The sequence below is a fragment of the Hemitrygon akajei genome, chromosome 2 (genome assembly GCF_048418815.1).
Source record: "Hemitrygon akajei chromosome 2, sHemAka1.3, whole genome shotgun sequence".
NCBI classification, from domain to species: domain Eukaryota; kingdom Metazoa; phylum Chordata; class Chondrichthyes; order Myliobatiformes; family Dasyatidae; genus Hemitrygon; species Hemitrygon akajei.
This window is the reverse complement of record NC_133125.1, coordinates 95,756,751-95,774,297: the sequence shown is the minus strand read 5'-3', so window position 1 is coordinate 95,774,297 and position 17,547 is coordinate 95,756,751. Positions and strand designations below refer to the sequence as shown.

Genomic DNA, 17,547 nt, shown 5'->3' with positions numbered 1-17,547 from the left:
CCAGTTTCCAGCAAATTTGAACCTATGGTATGTGCAAGAATTGTTAGTTCTATGTTTTAAAATAAAAATGAATTTGCAACTTTCCTATGATGATGTGAAAGAATCAATCTTTTCACCCTTCTTTTATTTCTCCTCTGCTTTTATAGAAAATAAAATTTACTGTTTAAAATAAAAATCATGAAGGACCTATTAAATTTTTCCAGCATCTTTTATTAACAGTAAGTGATTATTATATTTGTTAATCACTTAGGAAGTATTCTAGTAAAAACAAATCTTACATATACTCTTGCTTTGAAAATCAACAAAAGCAAAATATTGCAGATTTTCCCCAGAAGTGGATGGTAGCTTCCATTTCTGATGAATGACCATTGGTGTGAAACTGTCATGAGAACTACAAGCCTGTGCAAATGTGTCTGTTAACTGCTGTCTTATCAAGAATTGTTAAGCCCATGTTTCTTCTGTTTAACCTTGTCAAGTTTATTTTGACTGGCACAGGTTTTCTGCATACTGTGATTACTTAAAGTGGACTTCCGATTAGCGCTGATCACGGGGTTTCGAGAATGTTTAATCTCACAATGTCACTCAGCAAAGCTATCGATGTTCTGTTGCAATTCCTGTGAATAAACTCCTGTTTCTGTATCTACATGGGAGTCTGTCGTTCCTCCGAACCTCGGCTCAGTTATTTGTCAGCACAGACGGTGACAGAAACATTTCTTTCTCAATATATTATAGTTCTTCAATTGCAAGAGCAATACCAACTCAATAATAAGAAATGATTAAAGAACTAGAAGTATTAACACAGGCTTTAAAAATATCAGCCAGCATATGTGGAAATTCAGTATGTATACGCAAGATTTGCACAATTAAAGAAAATATGCACACAAAATGCTGGAAGAACTCAGCAGGCCAGGCAGCATCTAGAAAAAGAGTACATTTGACATTTCAGGATGAAACCCTTCTGCAGGACAGGTTTCTTTTCCTAAATGCTGCTTGGCCTGCTGAGTTCCTCCAGTATTTTGCGTGTATATATTTTTAAAATTTTGTTCATCTTGCATATACTGAATTTCCACATATGCTGGCTGATTTTTCTAAAGAAATGAAAGCAGTGAGGTGTGTTCATGGGTTCGATATCCATTCAGAAATTGAATAGCAGACGGGATGAAGCTGTTCCTAAGTCACTCAGTGTGTGTCTTTAGGCTCCTGTACCTCTTTCCCTTAACAAGGAGAAGAGGATATGTCCTGGGTGATGGGGGTCCTTACGGATGCCGCCCTCCTAAGGCACCGTTCCTTGAAGATGTCTTGAAGATGTCCATGATGGAACTGACTAATTTTACAAGTTTCTGCAAGTTACTTTGACCTAGTGCAGTAGCTTTCCTCCCACCCCCCCCCCCACCCCACCCCACCCACCATATTAGCTGTGATGCAGCCAGTCGGAATGTTCTCCATGGTACATTTGTAGAAGTTTTCAACTGTTTTAGTTGACAAAGCAAATCTCTTCAAACTCCTGATGAAATACAACTGCTGCCTTACCTTCTTTACAGCTACATCAATATGTTGCATCCAGGTTAGGTCCTCAGAGATACTGATACCCAGGAACCTGAAATTGCTCACTCCCTCCACTGCTGATCTCTCTAAGGAGATTGGTTTGTGTTCCTTCATCTTACCCTTCCTGAAGTCCACAATCAGCTCTTTGGTCTTACTGACGCTGAGTGCAGTTTTGTTGCTGTAATGCCACTCAACTAATTGGTTTATCTTGCTCCTGTATGCCATTTCATCGCCAACTGAAATTCTGCCAACAATGGTTGTATCATCAGCAAATTTATAGATGATATTTGAGCTGTGCCTAGCCACATAGTCATGGGTGTAGAGAGAGTAGAGCAGTGGGCTAAGCACACATCCCTGTGGTGTGCCAGAGTTGATTGTCAGCGAAGTGGAGGTGTTAATTCTAATCTGCACCGATTGTGGTCCTCTAGTTAGGAAGTCGAGGATCCCGTTGCAGAGGGAGGTACTTAGGTCTCAGATCTGTAGCTTTTTGATCAGGCCTATTGGAATGATTGTGTTAAATGTTGAGCTATAGTCAATAAACAGCATCATAACATAAGTATTCGCATAGTCCAGGTGATCCAAGGCTGCGTGGAGAGGCATTGAGATCGCTCAGAAACGAGTCTTTAACAGTAGATAAAGAGAGCTGTACAAATAGAAATTTTGTAAAAGAAATGTGGAACATTATTAAAAGAAGATCTGGAAACCTATTCATGTCTTCCTTATCATGAGTAATCATGAAATAAGCTCTGTATTGTACAGATTTTCTTAGAGAATCTTTCATTCATGTCACTTTTGATTATGATCTAAGAATGAAAGTGAAATGTAAATATAAACTAGGGCAATACCAAAGAAAGTTTGTTGTGATTCAAAAGTTCATTTCAGTCTGTGTTTCCTTTAAGGCATTTGTTTAGTTTATTATATTTTCGCTTTAGTAATTCATTTGTTATCATTTTCTAGTTAAAGTTAAGGTTGTTTAAAGTAAATTCGTTGTCTGTGATATATCGTGGCATGCGATGACGTCACACCCGGTTTCTCCGCGTCTTGTGGGAAAAAATCAGTTTGGAGAAACGGGAAGGAGGGGGCTTATATGTGCAGCATCAGCGCGAGAAAAGTTTTCTTTCTACGCACTAGAAACATTAGTGAAGCAACGCCGTAAGTTCATGAGATAATCGATATGTTGAATTAAAAATGTTAACGCTGATTCTGTTATAGGTAATGATGGTTGATAAAGTTTATGTTTTTTGTTATTTAAAGAGTTGCGGATAGTTTGTGTTGAAGTGTATTTAAAGCCAGTCGATGGCGTAGGTAGATTCTGACTGTATGTTGCACTTTAATGTAACATAGTTGTTGTAGTTTTACTTTTGCAAGTATTTATGATGTAAATGTGATGTCAAGAAGGAAACAAATACTGTATATATTTTGTATTGTTTTATCAACAGTTTTCACCATACGTTAATGTGGAAGAGTGAACAGTAAATGGTTAATCTTACTGGGACCGCCTCATTGATTGGTTTATGCTTGGTGTTTAGTTCAGAGTTCTTTTACACCTGTGCGAGAACACTACACAGTCATTTCTTATTTTTGGAGATTGCTAACTTGACAATTATAACCATTTGTAAAGGTATGAAATTGGATTTAGACAGAAAATCCTATCCTAAACCAACTGTGTTCACAATGATCATTCATTTTATGATACTCCTTTTCATATCACATATGAATAGGAAAGTCATGTACAGAAATAACAGTATCATTTTCCAGAAACTCTTGATGCAGGTTCATGGAAAGTATAAGGAAAGAAGTGATAATTATTAATCAGTTTCAGATAATACTATGCTGAATTTACACATGAAACACTAGTTAAATTTCATTACATTTGATATTTTTGGGGTGGCTAAATCTGGCTATGGATTGTCATATTTTTTTCTCCAAGAGTAAAGCAAGAATTAGGGATGTCTCTTTTTGGAAACTTCATCTACCAGCTCAGGGTCTGAATCTCATGTTGAGTTAAATCTCTAACTTGAAAGTAAAGAAAAGCTTTTCCAAAACTTCATGAACTTTAGGCAGTTTCCAAAATAGGTGAGTGAGCCAGAATATCAGGTACCCAATCAGTGGATGAAGATGGAAATACTACGAAGATGTATGAGAGGGGTATGGAGAGCTATGGTCCGAGTGCAGGTTGGCCAGACTAGGCAGAATAACAGTTCAACATGGACTAGATGTGCTGAAGACCCTGTTTCTGTGCAAAAGTACTTTATGATTCTATAGCATAGGAGAACGCAGATATTGGATTCTGGAAACAACAATCTGGAGAAATTTAATGGGTCAAGTAGTGTCTGTGGGAGGAAAGGAACTGTTGATGTTGCAAGTTGAAACTCTGCATCACAAAATATTATCCTTGAAGTGTCCAATTTATATAAATACACACTTGCATAACACTCTGGTTGATTACGTACAGATTATAAATACTTGAGAGCTTGTAAAGCAGTATAATGCAAACTGAGCATAACGATAAATCAAATATATGTAAAGTGCAGCTCAAGTAGTATTTAATTGTGATCTGAACACTGAAGCAGTTTTACAGTCTACGGCTTACCAGATTTTGCAAAATTAATTTTACACTGTTCAAGAAAATACAGAAATTTGTAGTGGTTCTGTACTACATTGATCACTACAATCAGAAGCTTTGAGTACTGTACCTTAGACTTCAAGGAGCTCATTGTACAAGGTCATCGTTGAAACCAGACTTGGTAACACTTTTCTGCTTCTTAAGCAGCATAATTACTTGGAACTTTGATAACATAATACTGCTTTCTTTTAGCTTTTTGGGATTGAAATTGATTTTCTTTTCTGGAGTTAAATGTGAAAATGTCTGTTACTAGCTCACTTCCTATCACTCAGAAAATTGCACCGGACATCTGTCTGAGTCACCATTCTGAGTGTTTTGAGCAAATGAGATAACATAATTTTCTGTCCATTCCTCCCTTGCTAGAGAACTTGGTCATTTTGTCTTGGAAATGATCATAATGTTGCACTCTTAGGGAAATCTGAACTTCCAATGACAGTGCCAGCTCTTCAGCTCTCTTTTTGTGGCCTCTGGCACAAGACCAACAATCATCTCTCCCCCAATCTTTCTGAAGGCCCAGGCTCACACTCCAAACTCGCAATCCCATGCTCTTATACGGAGACTTCCAAATTCACCAGATGTCACCATTTACATTATCACGGTCTCCAATCCTCAGTATGATCTCTTTCCATCTTGCACGTGACTCATGAAAAAAAGCCCCAAATAACTTCCCATAATCCTGGTTTACAGAATAAGCACGGCAATTCTAATTCCTCACATCCAAATTATTAGTCTGCAATGTTCATCTCCACACTGCAGAACTGAAGCACAGGCCAACGAGCCTATCACTCTTTTACTGGCTACAGAACATGCCTGAATATGTCCACGGCTGGCAGCAACTCAGACTATTGAAACCATCCTTCAGACAAATTAGTGGTTTATATTTTTAATTAAGGAAATGAAAAGCAGCTATTTTGTCATACTTAAGGTCTTAAACCTATAGAGAACTAGCAGGGAAAGGCAATAACCTCTCATTGGTCATTGACAGTCATTGATGCCCAAATATAATGCATTCCACTGTGCACCATTTTTAGGTGCACTAACATGAGTGAGCCAAAGTAATCAAATAAATTAAATTGACAAAGCAACAAACCATGTTGGTTACAGTCCAGTATCAGAGAAGCTGAAGCAAAATCTGGAACTAGCTATGGACCCTGCCCACCACATTTACTTGGTTCGGATGCAGAGTGATAACTGAGCTAGCAAGAGATATGCAGGACATTAGGTATTGATTGGAATAATAAATAATCATAAAGTATTAATGATCATGCAGAAATAAAAAGGCAAACGTTTGGATTGTAACAACATGATACCTACCTGTGGACACTTGTAATTATTACTATCACGGTGACATGTAATAGTTCATCTTTCATAGTTTCACATTCAAGGAAAATAGAGATTGGGCTAGAAGTTTGGCCATACGTGTGTTCAAACATGCACTCAACACTTTGCATTTTTGCGTCTATAATTGCTTTCATTGACTTGAATGGAGTGAAAGATTTAGATATATGTTTCAGCACTACTCCACTCTATACTTAGCACATGGGACTACGGACAAATTTGTCTTATTTCTGAAGAAAATTTGTTGATATGAAACATTAGCTTTCTGTTTCTTACAACAGAAGTCTGCCCAGCTGAGTATTTCCTGCATTTTCTGATATACTTTATATTTTCAGCATCACATCAGTAATTCTTTTTCTTCATTATTTTTATGGGTGGTGGGGTGGAGATACTTCTCTATCAAAGAAGGTGTGAGTTGCTCATTCCCTCCACTAGTCTGCAGGTCACCCTTGGGCAAGGTGTAGCACCTGCTCAGTCATGGGAGTAAGTAGTTGGTGGTGGTGTGAGCAGCTGTTGCATATCACAGTTTGCTGACCCCAGGCAGACAATCTCTGAAGAGTATTGATAATAGCTTGGGTCACCCATCTTCTAAAGACACTGCCTAGAAGAAGACATTGGCAAACTACATCTGCAAAAAAACTTGCCAAGGACTATTGTGATCACGGGACCATGATCGCCTTACGGCACATAATGATGATTATTTTTATCTCTTATCAAACTGTCAGAGATGAAAGGTGGTGGGTTAAGTTGCTGCAGTGCAATATTTTCAGAACATATCCTTGACAATGTTTAGGTGTGTTAGCAAATTAATCATTCCTTCCTTCATTTCTTTCATCTGATGCTTAGGAGACAATGCTAGTTTTCACACAACTGCATGTGAACACTTTCTCAAAAATCTGTACAGAAGTTTAAAGAAAATATGTCATCTTGGAAATTTTCATTCCATTTTTAGGTGAAGCAAGTACTGATATAAATATAGAGTGTTAAGATTAAATGTCTTTTCTTATTTTATGCAATTCAAAATGATTTACTATTTGGTTGTATGGTACAGTATCTTAATACTATACTGCTAGCTTGGAAATCTATGGTGGGAATTCCATTTGACACTTCATGACATCAAGAAAGATTACTAAAGAAGAACGACAGGAAACAATGGTTTCAATATGATTTATGTAAATTAAAACTCAGAATGATTCAATATCAAAGTAAGAATTAGTTGTGGATTTGTATGGTCTTTTTCGTAAGATGACCACAAGATAGTTTTATTGAGAATCTTACTGAAATGTATTATAATATTGAAATTAGCTCAACATAAATAATGAAAATGTAAGCAAAACTGCAAACGGTGTCATTTAGAACACAATATTGAAAGTGCGCTTGGTAGCAAAATAAAAGGAGATGATAGCAGAAACTTAGCTCACTGCTTTGAAGAAAGGTAAAGACAAGAAAGGAACCAGCCTCAGCTTCTTGAACTCTGGCTCAGCTAGACAGGGTGATGAAGAAGCCTTCTGGCACACTGGTCTTCATCAGTATAAAGGTCATGATTATATTGTAGTCGTACAAGACTCTGGTGAGGCTGCATTTGGAATATTGCATTCTATTTTAGTCATTCCTTTACAGAAGGATGTCATTAAGCTGGAAAGGGTGAAAATGAAATACAATATGAAGACACTGCAGGGACTGAGTTTAAACAGAGATTGACCAAGTTAGGACATTTTTTTTATTATTGTACCTTAGGAGAATAAGGGGTAATGTGAAAGAGATGTATAAAATTATAAAGGGTATAGATAGGGTGAACATGTACAGTATGTTCCCTTGTTTAGAGAATCAAGAACTAGATGACATAGCTTTAAGATGAGAGGGGAGAGATTTACAAAGAACCTGAGAGGCAACACACCTAGAGAGGGGTCAGTATATGGAATGATCTTTCAGAGGAAGATGCATGCATACTTGGACATGTACATGGATAGGAAAGGTTTAGAGTGATATTCCAAATAAATGGGAAACTCAATCGGCAAGGACCAGATAAAGTGCCTGTTTTCATGCTGTATAATCTTATGACAGTTGGATTCTCACCATGGTTCCTTCTAAGCTGCGTGGAAGCACAACCACTCAGGAACTGAAATGCTCCCGTGCACATCGCCTTTTTTGTGCACAGTTTTCAGGTTGTGTAAAAATTTCCTGCTCACAGCAGTGTTTGGTCATCACAGCTGGAAAAAAAATATATTAGAGGGAACATTGCTCATCACAGTTAAAAGACTTTGGGCATGAGAACTGGAAACAAGAGAAAATCTGCAGTGTGTGTGTGTTTCTGGAAATCCAAACAACACACACAAAATGCTGGAGGGACTCAGCAGACCAGGCAGCATCTATAAGAAAGAGTACAGTTGATGTTTCAGGCTGAAACCCTTCAGCAAAGAACTGGAATCTATGGGGTATTCGATTTATGGATGAAGAAGGAGATTAATATGGGTCTTCATAGTTTAGTCTTTATATGATATGGGCTGAATGGCTTTCATCTGTGCTGTAAACATTGTAGTATTTCATCGAATCAAAGTGATCTTCAACATGTGCTTACATACAATGATATTGGTCCACTCATTAGAATAATAACTCTATCTTGTTTGTAGTGTAGATGTGAACATGAACAGTATTTGAAGGAAAAATTTCATGCAAATGAGATTGGAAGAGATGCAAACAATTAAAAAGCAGCAGAATGTTTTTTTTTAATTAGTCTTGGAAACACATAATCCATTGGTAAAATTTGCCAAGGCTGAAGGGGATGACAGAAGAAGCTAAAAAGTGACAGAGAGAAAAATAAATCTGCAGACATAGATGTACAGGCAAGTGATGGTTCAGCTCAACACTCAAGGCAACTCAAGTGAAGGTGATGATGCAGGATGTTGAACGGAGGAAGGTGGCAGTATTCACTGCATACACCATACAAGCATCATCCTGATGGATCGAGATTACATCAAACATTGAAGGAAATACAAGCAGGTTCAGAACTAAGCCAGCCCTGTGCTGTTTGAAACTGGAAACTTTACATCTACCTCTATTACATTTGAAGGCTATTTGTGACAATGATCCTTCAAAAACTGCTCTCTGACAAATATAATCTTGCCCATCTGTATAGTTTTTAACTTCAGAATATGACTAATCAGGTTAAGCTGCCCAATGAACAACATGGCATATGTCTTTTCATGGTGTAATACTGAAAACATAACATGCTGACGTGCTTTTGAAAAAGACATCTAGTATTACAGTTGATGAAGCATTCATATATCCGATTTGTGCCATCCAATCTGTTATCCCAGCCTCCTTTGGAAATAGGAGGCTGTGTTTGCCAAGGCAAAGTATGTTTTAGCTTCTTTTTGTAGATGTGGGTTTGAAAAGTATTGATGGCTGAGTTTGCAGCATTATCTCTCACCTGACAGGAGAATTCTTTGTTCCTAACCCTTCATAAACTACTACACATTCTTTTGGTGAAATTTCATATGAGAAACTTACTCTGCCTAACATTTGCTGTTGGAAAAAGAAGGCAGATGAAAAATAACAGAGAAAATAATATTTGAAAAATTGTACAGAAATGATCATTTTAGTAGAGATTCCTTCTCCATTCCTTAACAATTTTAAAATCTTCATCAAATATCTGCACATTCTTAAAAGAAAATGAGAGGTAGAAGTAATAACAAAATATGATGCATGATGTCATGAAGATATCATCATCAGTCTGTCTACATGCATTCTGAATTGTTGAGAGAAGCTGCTTTGAGGAAGAGAGTACATGGAAGTTAAGAAAGTAAATTTGCACAAAACTCAAGGCCCCTGCCTCATAAAGTGCACTCTGAGACTTGGACTACCTATAGAACAGAGGTTTCCAATCTGCTGTCCTTGGACCTCTCAGCTAATAGTTAGGCTCATTCGCATAAAAAAGGTTGGGAACTCCTGCTATAGAACATATGTCAAGGCTTTGGAGGAATACCATCATTGTTGTCATTACAAATCCATTGGAAGGAAAAGTATGCCGATACATTCCCAAATATGAGACCTTGTTTACCACTTAATCAGTTTTCTTGGGTAGGCATACCATTCATGCTTCCAACTCCAGGTTCCCAAAGCAAGGACTGTGACTACATCACTCTTGATTAAGTTGACTACTTCCTCGTCCGAGTGTCTCATGATTGTTACTGTAATTTATCAGTCTAAACTTCAAACTTGTGTAGGTCTTATTGCATGACTGTTTAGTCTCCTCAGAAATTAGAATTGCACATTTGTTCCTTCAAGGGCATCACCTTCCAATTGTTAGATGGAAAGATGAAGTGGACACATCTTGGACACTTCCCTACAGAACTGTTATCACATCTCCAGGTATGGATGAATGACCAGAAACAATCACAACTGTCTTGTTTCTGTGATTGATTTCTTGCTTACTGCAATAATTATCCATTCTGTGCACGTTAAAGTTTTAAGTGTTTCGTATGCTCATATATCATTATGCTATCCCTATGCTGAGGTTTCATAAGTGATCTTTTAATGAATACCCTGAACAATTGTGAAACTTGTGTTTCCTTCATTCAAATACATTACTGCATTATCATCTCACCAATACCAATTTAATTGAATTTAATCAAAATATAAATTATAAAGGAAGAATATTACTTTGCAATAGCATCTTATACCTAAAATCTAGAGCAGTTTAATTATTTAATTTTGTTGCAACAAAGCATCTCGCTCTTTCATACTGTTGCCGTATGCTTCCAGTTTCCAGGTTAGCTCTCATTACTTGTTCAGAAATCTGTTGGTCACATAAAATTACCTGAAATTGTGCTACTATAAACAAAACTCACCAGAGGTTGTTTCAAAGCTTGCTTGACTGTGGAACTAGTTGGAAAACTAACAACCTTAGCCACTGCCAAAGGTTCACAGGAAAAGGAATATCCTAGTGGCTTTAAACTTACTCTTCACCCACTCACCCCAAATCTTTGAAGGCTAAATCACAGGGTATAGATCTTGAAAAGCTGATGACAGAAACAGTCAACTACAACATTTAATCTGCTTCCACTTTCTTCAAGGCAGTCTATAATTCTGCACTGTGGTGGTAATACCAAGGAGAGCTGAATGCATTTGCAGAGACACCTTGACTCCTGAAGCTATATTTTGAATTCAGTCTTTAGGGATGTGAAAAGAAAAGCAAATATGCTTGCTTTTGGAGAGATATGTCAAATATTCATATGTGAATGCACATCCTCAAGATGCTAAAGGATACTGCACAGGGTTGCTCCTTGATGATCCTACCCAACATACATTCCTCTTCATAATTAGTTTCCTGGGATCATATCAACATTATATGTTAAGCAACTTCAGGATGTCCTCACTATTGGTTTATTAGACCATGCTTTGGATGTATTACCAATATGATAGCATCCATGATTCAGATCATGAACATCTACGTGAGCATGAGACATCGTATTGCAATCACACTTCACTGAAGAGACCAATCAAGTGGGTCTTTAAATTTCAATTTTGCACCCTAACACTTTTACCACAACAATCATTTTGGAGCATAAACATTGTGCAATAAATTTAAAACTTATAGAAAACACGTAAGTTTCAGATGACATTGACAATGCTTCAGAATAAACATATGCCTTTATAGATCGATTCCTCTTTAAATTTTATAATTACATTTTTGAATAATATTCTATGGTACAATGTTAATTAAGGAGTATTGTATTTAATGTATTAACTCATTGAACATATTTAATCAGTTTTTAAGAGACTTTGAACATATCTTTACTTTCACGAGAATTCCCATCAGATATTTTAATCCTCTTGACAAGCAATATTCTTGTTGTAAAATGCATTTTATTCAGATTTTTCAGTCTATTCCAAGAACTAGAGAAATTTTCTAATTAGCATGGAATTGCTCTAAATTTCTTAAAATCCATCACTGGAAAAAACAATTGTGCTGCTGTTTGTAAGGTTAAAAGAGGCTTAATGAGGAAATTTCAGCAGGTCTGGAGCAGTACTCATTCCTCATCTTCCCAATGCGCAAGGCTCCAATGAACATATACATTATAAGGTTAGATAAAATAATTTCTCTACCGATTGAGGTGTAAGGGTACTCCTTCCGTCCACTAGCCTGCTGGTCACCCTTGGGCAAGGTGCCAGCACCTGCTTAGACCCCTGAATAGGGTCATGTATAGCCATGGGAACAGGTGGTGGATGGTCACATGGACAGCTGGTACATACTACAAGTCCTGTGACCACTGATGCCAGGCAGACAAACATTGAAGAGTAGTGTTAGTGGCTGGGGTCATCCATCTTGTAAAGACTGCCCAGAAGAAGACAAAGGCAAGCTACTTTTCTAGAACCATTTGCCAAGAACGGTTGTGGTCAAGATCATGATCGCCCACATCATATGATACATAATAATGATGATGATTAAAAGAATTTCTGTATGGTGCACTAATCTCCTGGGTTATAGGACACGGTTCACTGCTGCAAATTCTATGTGTTTCAATTCATGAGATGATGAGTCCCTGAAAACACCATATTGGTTAAAGGTTCTTTTAAAAACCTTCATTGCCAATTACCCGTCTTGAAATTGTCAATAAAATCATTTGAAGAATATACTTATTTTCCCTGGCATCTTCTTCACTTGCAGTGACAACCTTGCAAAGAATATTCATAAAAAGGTTGCAATGGAAGAAGAAGGAAATGAGATTCCTGCTTATTTATGTGCATCAGGTTATGTCTGTGAATCAAGCGAGGTATAATTGCAAATTTTAGTTGCCATCAATTCACTCCAATTGTTGAGAGTTATGACAGTCCTTCCAAAAAAAATCTTATCTATTTCATTGTAGTCCTGCAAATAACCTTTGTTTAAATTCCACTTATAGCTGTTGCAATGCTTCTGTAATAATACAGAATGATAAGTAGAACACAATTTATTTATTGTTGTTCATGTTTAATCTTGGATTAAACCACTTTTCACGTTGAGACTTAATGAGATTTCTGAAATTACACTAAAATAAACTACTTAGCATTTCTAATTGATCTTTCTGGAACAATAAAATGTCACATCACACTGGTAAATTCAGAAGCTATCTAAAAATTATCATCTGAGATACCAGCTTAGTTCTTGAAAGGACATTTTTGTAAACACGTAGTGCAAGAATTGTAGTTTTACAATCTCATTCTAACAAGACTATTCAACATTAAAACAAATAAACAACCAATGGACAACTGTGTTGAGAACTGATAAATGTTAGTATCATATTTAAGAATTGATCAACATTTATTAGCTATTATGAGAATAATTTTATATCTTTTTGAGCAATTTTGAATCAGGGCAGCCTGCAGTTAAGGAACACTAAGCTGAACTGAATGTGCCTGTACTCTTTTGATTTGTGTTTTGTATTCTGTGTTCCTCACTTGTTGTTTTTAAGCCATTTGCATGATCTGTACTTTTTGCACATGTTGGAGGGAGGGGTGCTGATGTTAATTCTTTGTATGGGTTCTATGTTTTTTTGTGTTTCATGGCTGTATAGTTTGATAATGTATGTACCTGGAATCTTTGAATCGTTGAAATATTTAAACTCCGATAGAAGTACAAGCCTACTTCACTGAAATAGACACTGACAATATAAAAGATTACATTGGGGCAGAGAATTCTGGACTATGCTCTGCTGTTTCTACCAGTAAAAACAACTCCAAGCACATTACCAAGAGAGATGGAGATCAAGCATTTCCTTTCTCTACTGGCACAAAGTATAGATAGTTTTGTGCTAACAATAGTGTTGTTAGAAAACAACATTTGTACAATATGAAGGATGAGGAACTTGAGAAAAGGTTTTAATTACCAGTCTTCCCAAGTTTAAGTGATTAATGCAATTGGCTTGCTGAAAAAGCCAAAAGCTTAACCTTTAGCACAAATATTTAAAGAAGTGCATACCAATCCAAGATGTTTTCTGATGCCATGAAACTGAATATGTTACAGTGCTAAAATTGCACTATTTGTTTTCAAGGCTAAATGTGCAAGCTACTTCCATGAAGCCCTCTGTCAATTCTGTATCTTGTATCTTAAGTGCAAACTTAACTGATGCAAGATACTGATATGCTGCCAGCTTGGACATAATCAATCAGGTCCAAAATAAAATGTGATCCAAGATTGATGGCCTCACTTCAGGAACATAAAAGGACAGTTTTGTCTACGTTGTCTTACATCAGGCATGAGTTCTGTCAAACCAAGCAGGATTAGCTGTGAGAAAGCACAGAGAAAATTGTGATCCACACCCAGAGCTTCCCCGTTGAAGGAGCATATGGGCTTGTCCAAAGAGACAGTTAGGGATTTTACTAATTAAAAATAGAATAATCAGCTTAAAAATGAGTTCAAGCTAAACTCATCTTGAATTATCTATCAAAATTATCAATGCACAGCAAGTTCCATGTTGCAGAGTGAATTTTATACTTGTGTAAAGATATTTTCGGAATAGAATGGATACCCCCTGAACAGAGATAATAATGTGTTCAAAAACTCACTTGGAAGAATATGCCAATGACATTAAAATTAAATTATTTTCCTCCATTCTATAATACTGCTAGGTACTGAAATGTAAATCTATAGCCCAGCTCTTTTCACTCTGAAACAGTTGCAATTGCCCATTGATGGAATTAAGAAAATTGACGTCCTTCAGCAAAATAGCACTTGATTTTAAAGTGCAGTCTAGCCCAACAACATCATTTGAAACATTTTGTAAGTAATAGGCTTTCATAACCATTATTTTTTTTGTCGTTGTAGCCAGCAGCACAACCAAGATGTGCTGCATCAGCTTGTAATGGGAAATAAAATAAATGCATTGCAATTAAGGAAATGTGGCACAGTTTTAAATTTAAAATCAGGTCTGATTACTAGCCATGACTCTGGCTAAAATATATAAAGATACAGGAAATTCAGAATGTTAGAAATGTGCATCTACACACAAGCATAGAGAAAAACATGCATGCACACATATCAAACCATATAGGTATATGTGTGTGTGTGTATATATATATATATATATAGGCATGTATACAAAGCCTTGCAAAGAAACATGCAAAATGATGTACAAAGACCTATAGCAAGAAGCACATATATACAGACAGAATGATGCATGGGAATTGAAGTCAGACCATGGCACATTTCCTGAAGCACTTAACCTCCCGCTGTTGATTGACATTATTGTCCACCTTTAGTATGCTTTAATTTAGTCATTACATAAACTGTTATGCTGATGACACTTCGGATTATTTGGGTTTATAGAGTAATCCTTCCCAATCCTCATCGCCTCAAGTTTCAAACCAAATAATAAGCACTGAGCTGCCATCTTATACTGAAAACATTTTAAGCATGCAGTTAGTCATAAACCCATGTTATTTGAGGGGTGTAAATAAAGTCTGTCTTTAGCGAAGTTGATTCAACCTGCTTCAATGTAAACTAAACAGCTCGCAGTCAATCTTGTTAGATAATCATTGGCTGTAATCTTGGAAATGTGTGTATTTAGCCACAGGCAGTAGTGAAAATAAACAGTGCATTTGCTAACACTTGGACTAGAATTTTATAGAATGTTCTAATAAAGTAGTTTTATTAATTTTTTTAGACTTGAGGTCACTAATAAAACATATATATCTACAAAATGAAGGACAAATAGGTTTTATAAATGTGCTGCATGTAATTGTGATTGACATTGAATCGAAAAGGAAAAACTGCTTTGTATTCAACTCCATAGATCTCTCTGGATTTCTGGATTGTATAGTGAATAGATAGCTTGGAAGTTTATTGGAAAAAATTGAACAAAAAGCTATTTAACTCATTTGCCTAGGCAAAACATAATGTGTATCAGGATGGAAGATGGTGACAACTGAAAAATCTAGACTTCGAATTAAGTGCAACACTATGGAGGTTGCTGTTGGCTTGTTGTTGAACTGTTCAGCTTGTTGTCTTTATATGGAGATGCATGTGCTAGTACAGACACATTTCTCAAATATTTTAAACCATTGCCCAATCCACATCTGTGGAAATAACAGGAGTGTTAGTGTGTACCCATTGTCTGCGTATCCTCGTGGGGATTTCACATTGGAAACCTTTGATGTTTATTCTCTCCAGATGAGAAATGAGGCATTGGAGAGCAAGTTACCACTATCACTCAAAACAGTTTCAATCTAATTCCATTAATGATTTTCTTACTTCACAGTGTTTTTCTTGGCAAAAATATTGCATGAAATCAAGCAGTTCAATGATTAATCAATAGCTTCTTATACATTGATAGGAATGATAAAATTAAAAAAGCTAAGAGAGTGATGGAGTGTGATCTTAACAATCTTGTAGTTGATCTGTGGATTGTCCAATATCTTATCCTTTATTGCGGGGGGTGCTTGTTAACATGCTTCTAATACGTTACTGCACACACCCTAGTCTAGCATACCAAAGATGCTTACTGGTTCTGGTCCAATCCAACATCAGGCTGGCCTGAAGGCCAAACCAACCAGCAGAAAAGTACATCTGTCATCAAGTTTCAAACAAGGACGTTGAGAATAGATTGGAAAGTAGAGACACCCAAACGGCAATCCATGTTATTTCTTAGGGACATTAAACTACCTCAGCTTTCCTTGGCCACAATAAAATAACTCCAGCACTCACAATTTTAATTAAGAAACCTAATTTTGTCACACATTCAGAGCAGTAGGCTGTTAAATTATTATGGGGGCATGTGGATGGGGTGCTTATACCCATTAAAGAAACTTCAGTACCACTCATTCACAGGCCATCAGCCTGACCATTAATAAAAGCTCAAAATGCAATTTAAAAACAGGTATCAAAAAGAGTTGAAGGGTCAGTATACATGGTAACTCCATTGCAACTTGTTTCCAATGAAGAGTGAGTTAATGTTGGCTCATCATTGTCCTTATCCAATACAACTCATAGATGCTGCAATGTATGAAATGGCAATATTGCTAGAAAGGGTTTCTATGTTTTGTTAGGGAATTATTACATATGTTGTACACCAGATTCTCTATATATCGATACGTTTCCAACACCATCAGTGAGTTTTATATCTTTCCTTACACTCTTTATTGTCAAAAATAGAAACTGATAGAGCTTCACAGTACCCAACAGCTTTCATACGCAGTGCTTATGAGGTAGAAGTGATCACAGTGTTAATTAAGCTCAAAAAGATCAGTCCTACCTGAAGCACATTCTTTCTGCTGGATTTGTCTTTTGCCCATTCAATCTGAGCACCACACAGGTCCGTATTTTCCGGCTTACAGCCCATCTTCTGTACAGAGGAGTGGAAGTGAAGAAATAGATGTCAACTCAGAATCTCAGTATTCTTGTGAGGACACATATTAAACATGGGAGGATTATTTAGAAGGGATAAAGAATTGTTTTGACAAGTTAAATAGAAATTGAAGTTCAGTATTTAATTGAACGCTCCAGGATATCCAACATCAAGAATTGGAATTCTAAGTGGTGGTATTTCTTTTATCTGCCTTAACACAGGAATAATTCTTTAAATAAAACAAAGTTATTGTTAGCAAAATTATTTATGCATCTCTTTTATATATAAAAGTGTTCCTTTAATCTTATTCTGGTGAGCACTTCAAGATTAAAGATGTCATTGCTGAGGATTTGAATATATTACTTATTATCAAATACTTTAAAGGCAGTTGCAGCAGGTAGTTCCATGGTCTAGCATCCTGAGCTTTTCCCCTGTTGCTTCTCAACTCAGAATAAGAAAGAGCACCCTCTACTGCTTTTCTCAGTTGCTTCACATTCTCTAAAATTCTTCTTTGCATCTCCCTGAGTGTGACTAGTTAGTTTTGGTAATGTGTGACTAGCCAGTTAGCGTGACTAGTTAGCAGGTAGCTTGGTGCCCGATTAGTCTGTCACTACTGACAAGTATGCACCAATTGACTGTGCCTGACTGCTGAGAGAGAAAGGGAATTTTATTTAAAATTATATCATTCGGATACCATGTACTGTTTTCAATTTA

At 36.6% G+C, this 17,547-nt stretch overlaps 1 protein-coding gene across 2 annotated transcripts in view; it reads right to left on the bottom strand.

Annotated features, from left to right (window-relative positions):
- LOC140714573 (rho GTPase-activating protein 15-like) overlaps positions 1-17,547 on the bottom strand; it is a 734,693-nt gene that overhangs the window by 486,210 nt on the left and 230,936 nt on the right. For both annotated transcript variants that reach the window (XM_073025883.1, XM_073025887.1), the window contains exon 7: positions 16,741-16,830. In XM_073025883.1, the coding sequence (XP_072881984.1) occupies positions 16,741-16,830 (90 nt within the window). The remainder of the gene's footprint in view (positions 1-16,740; positions 16,831-17,547) is intronic.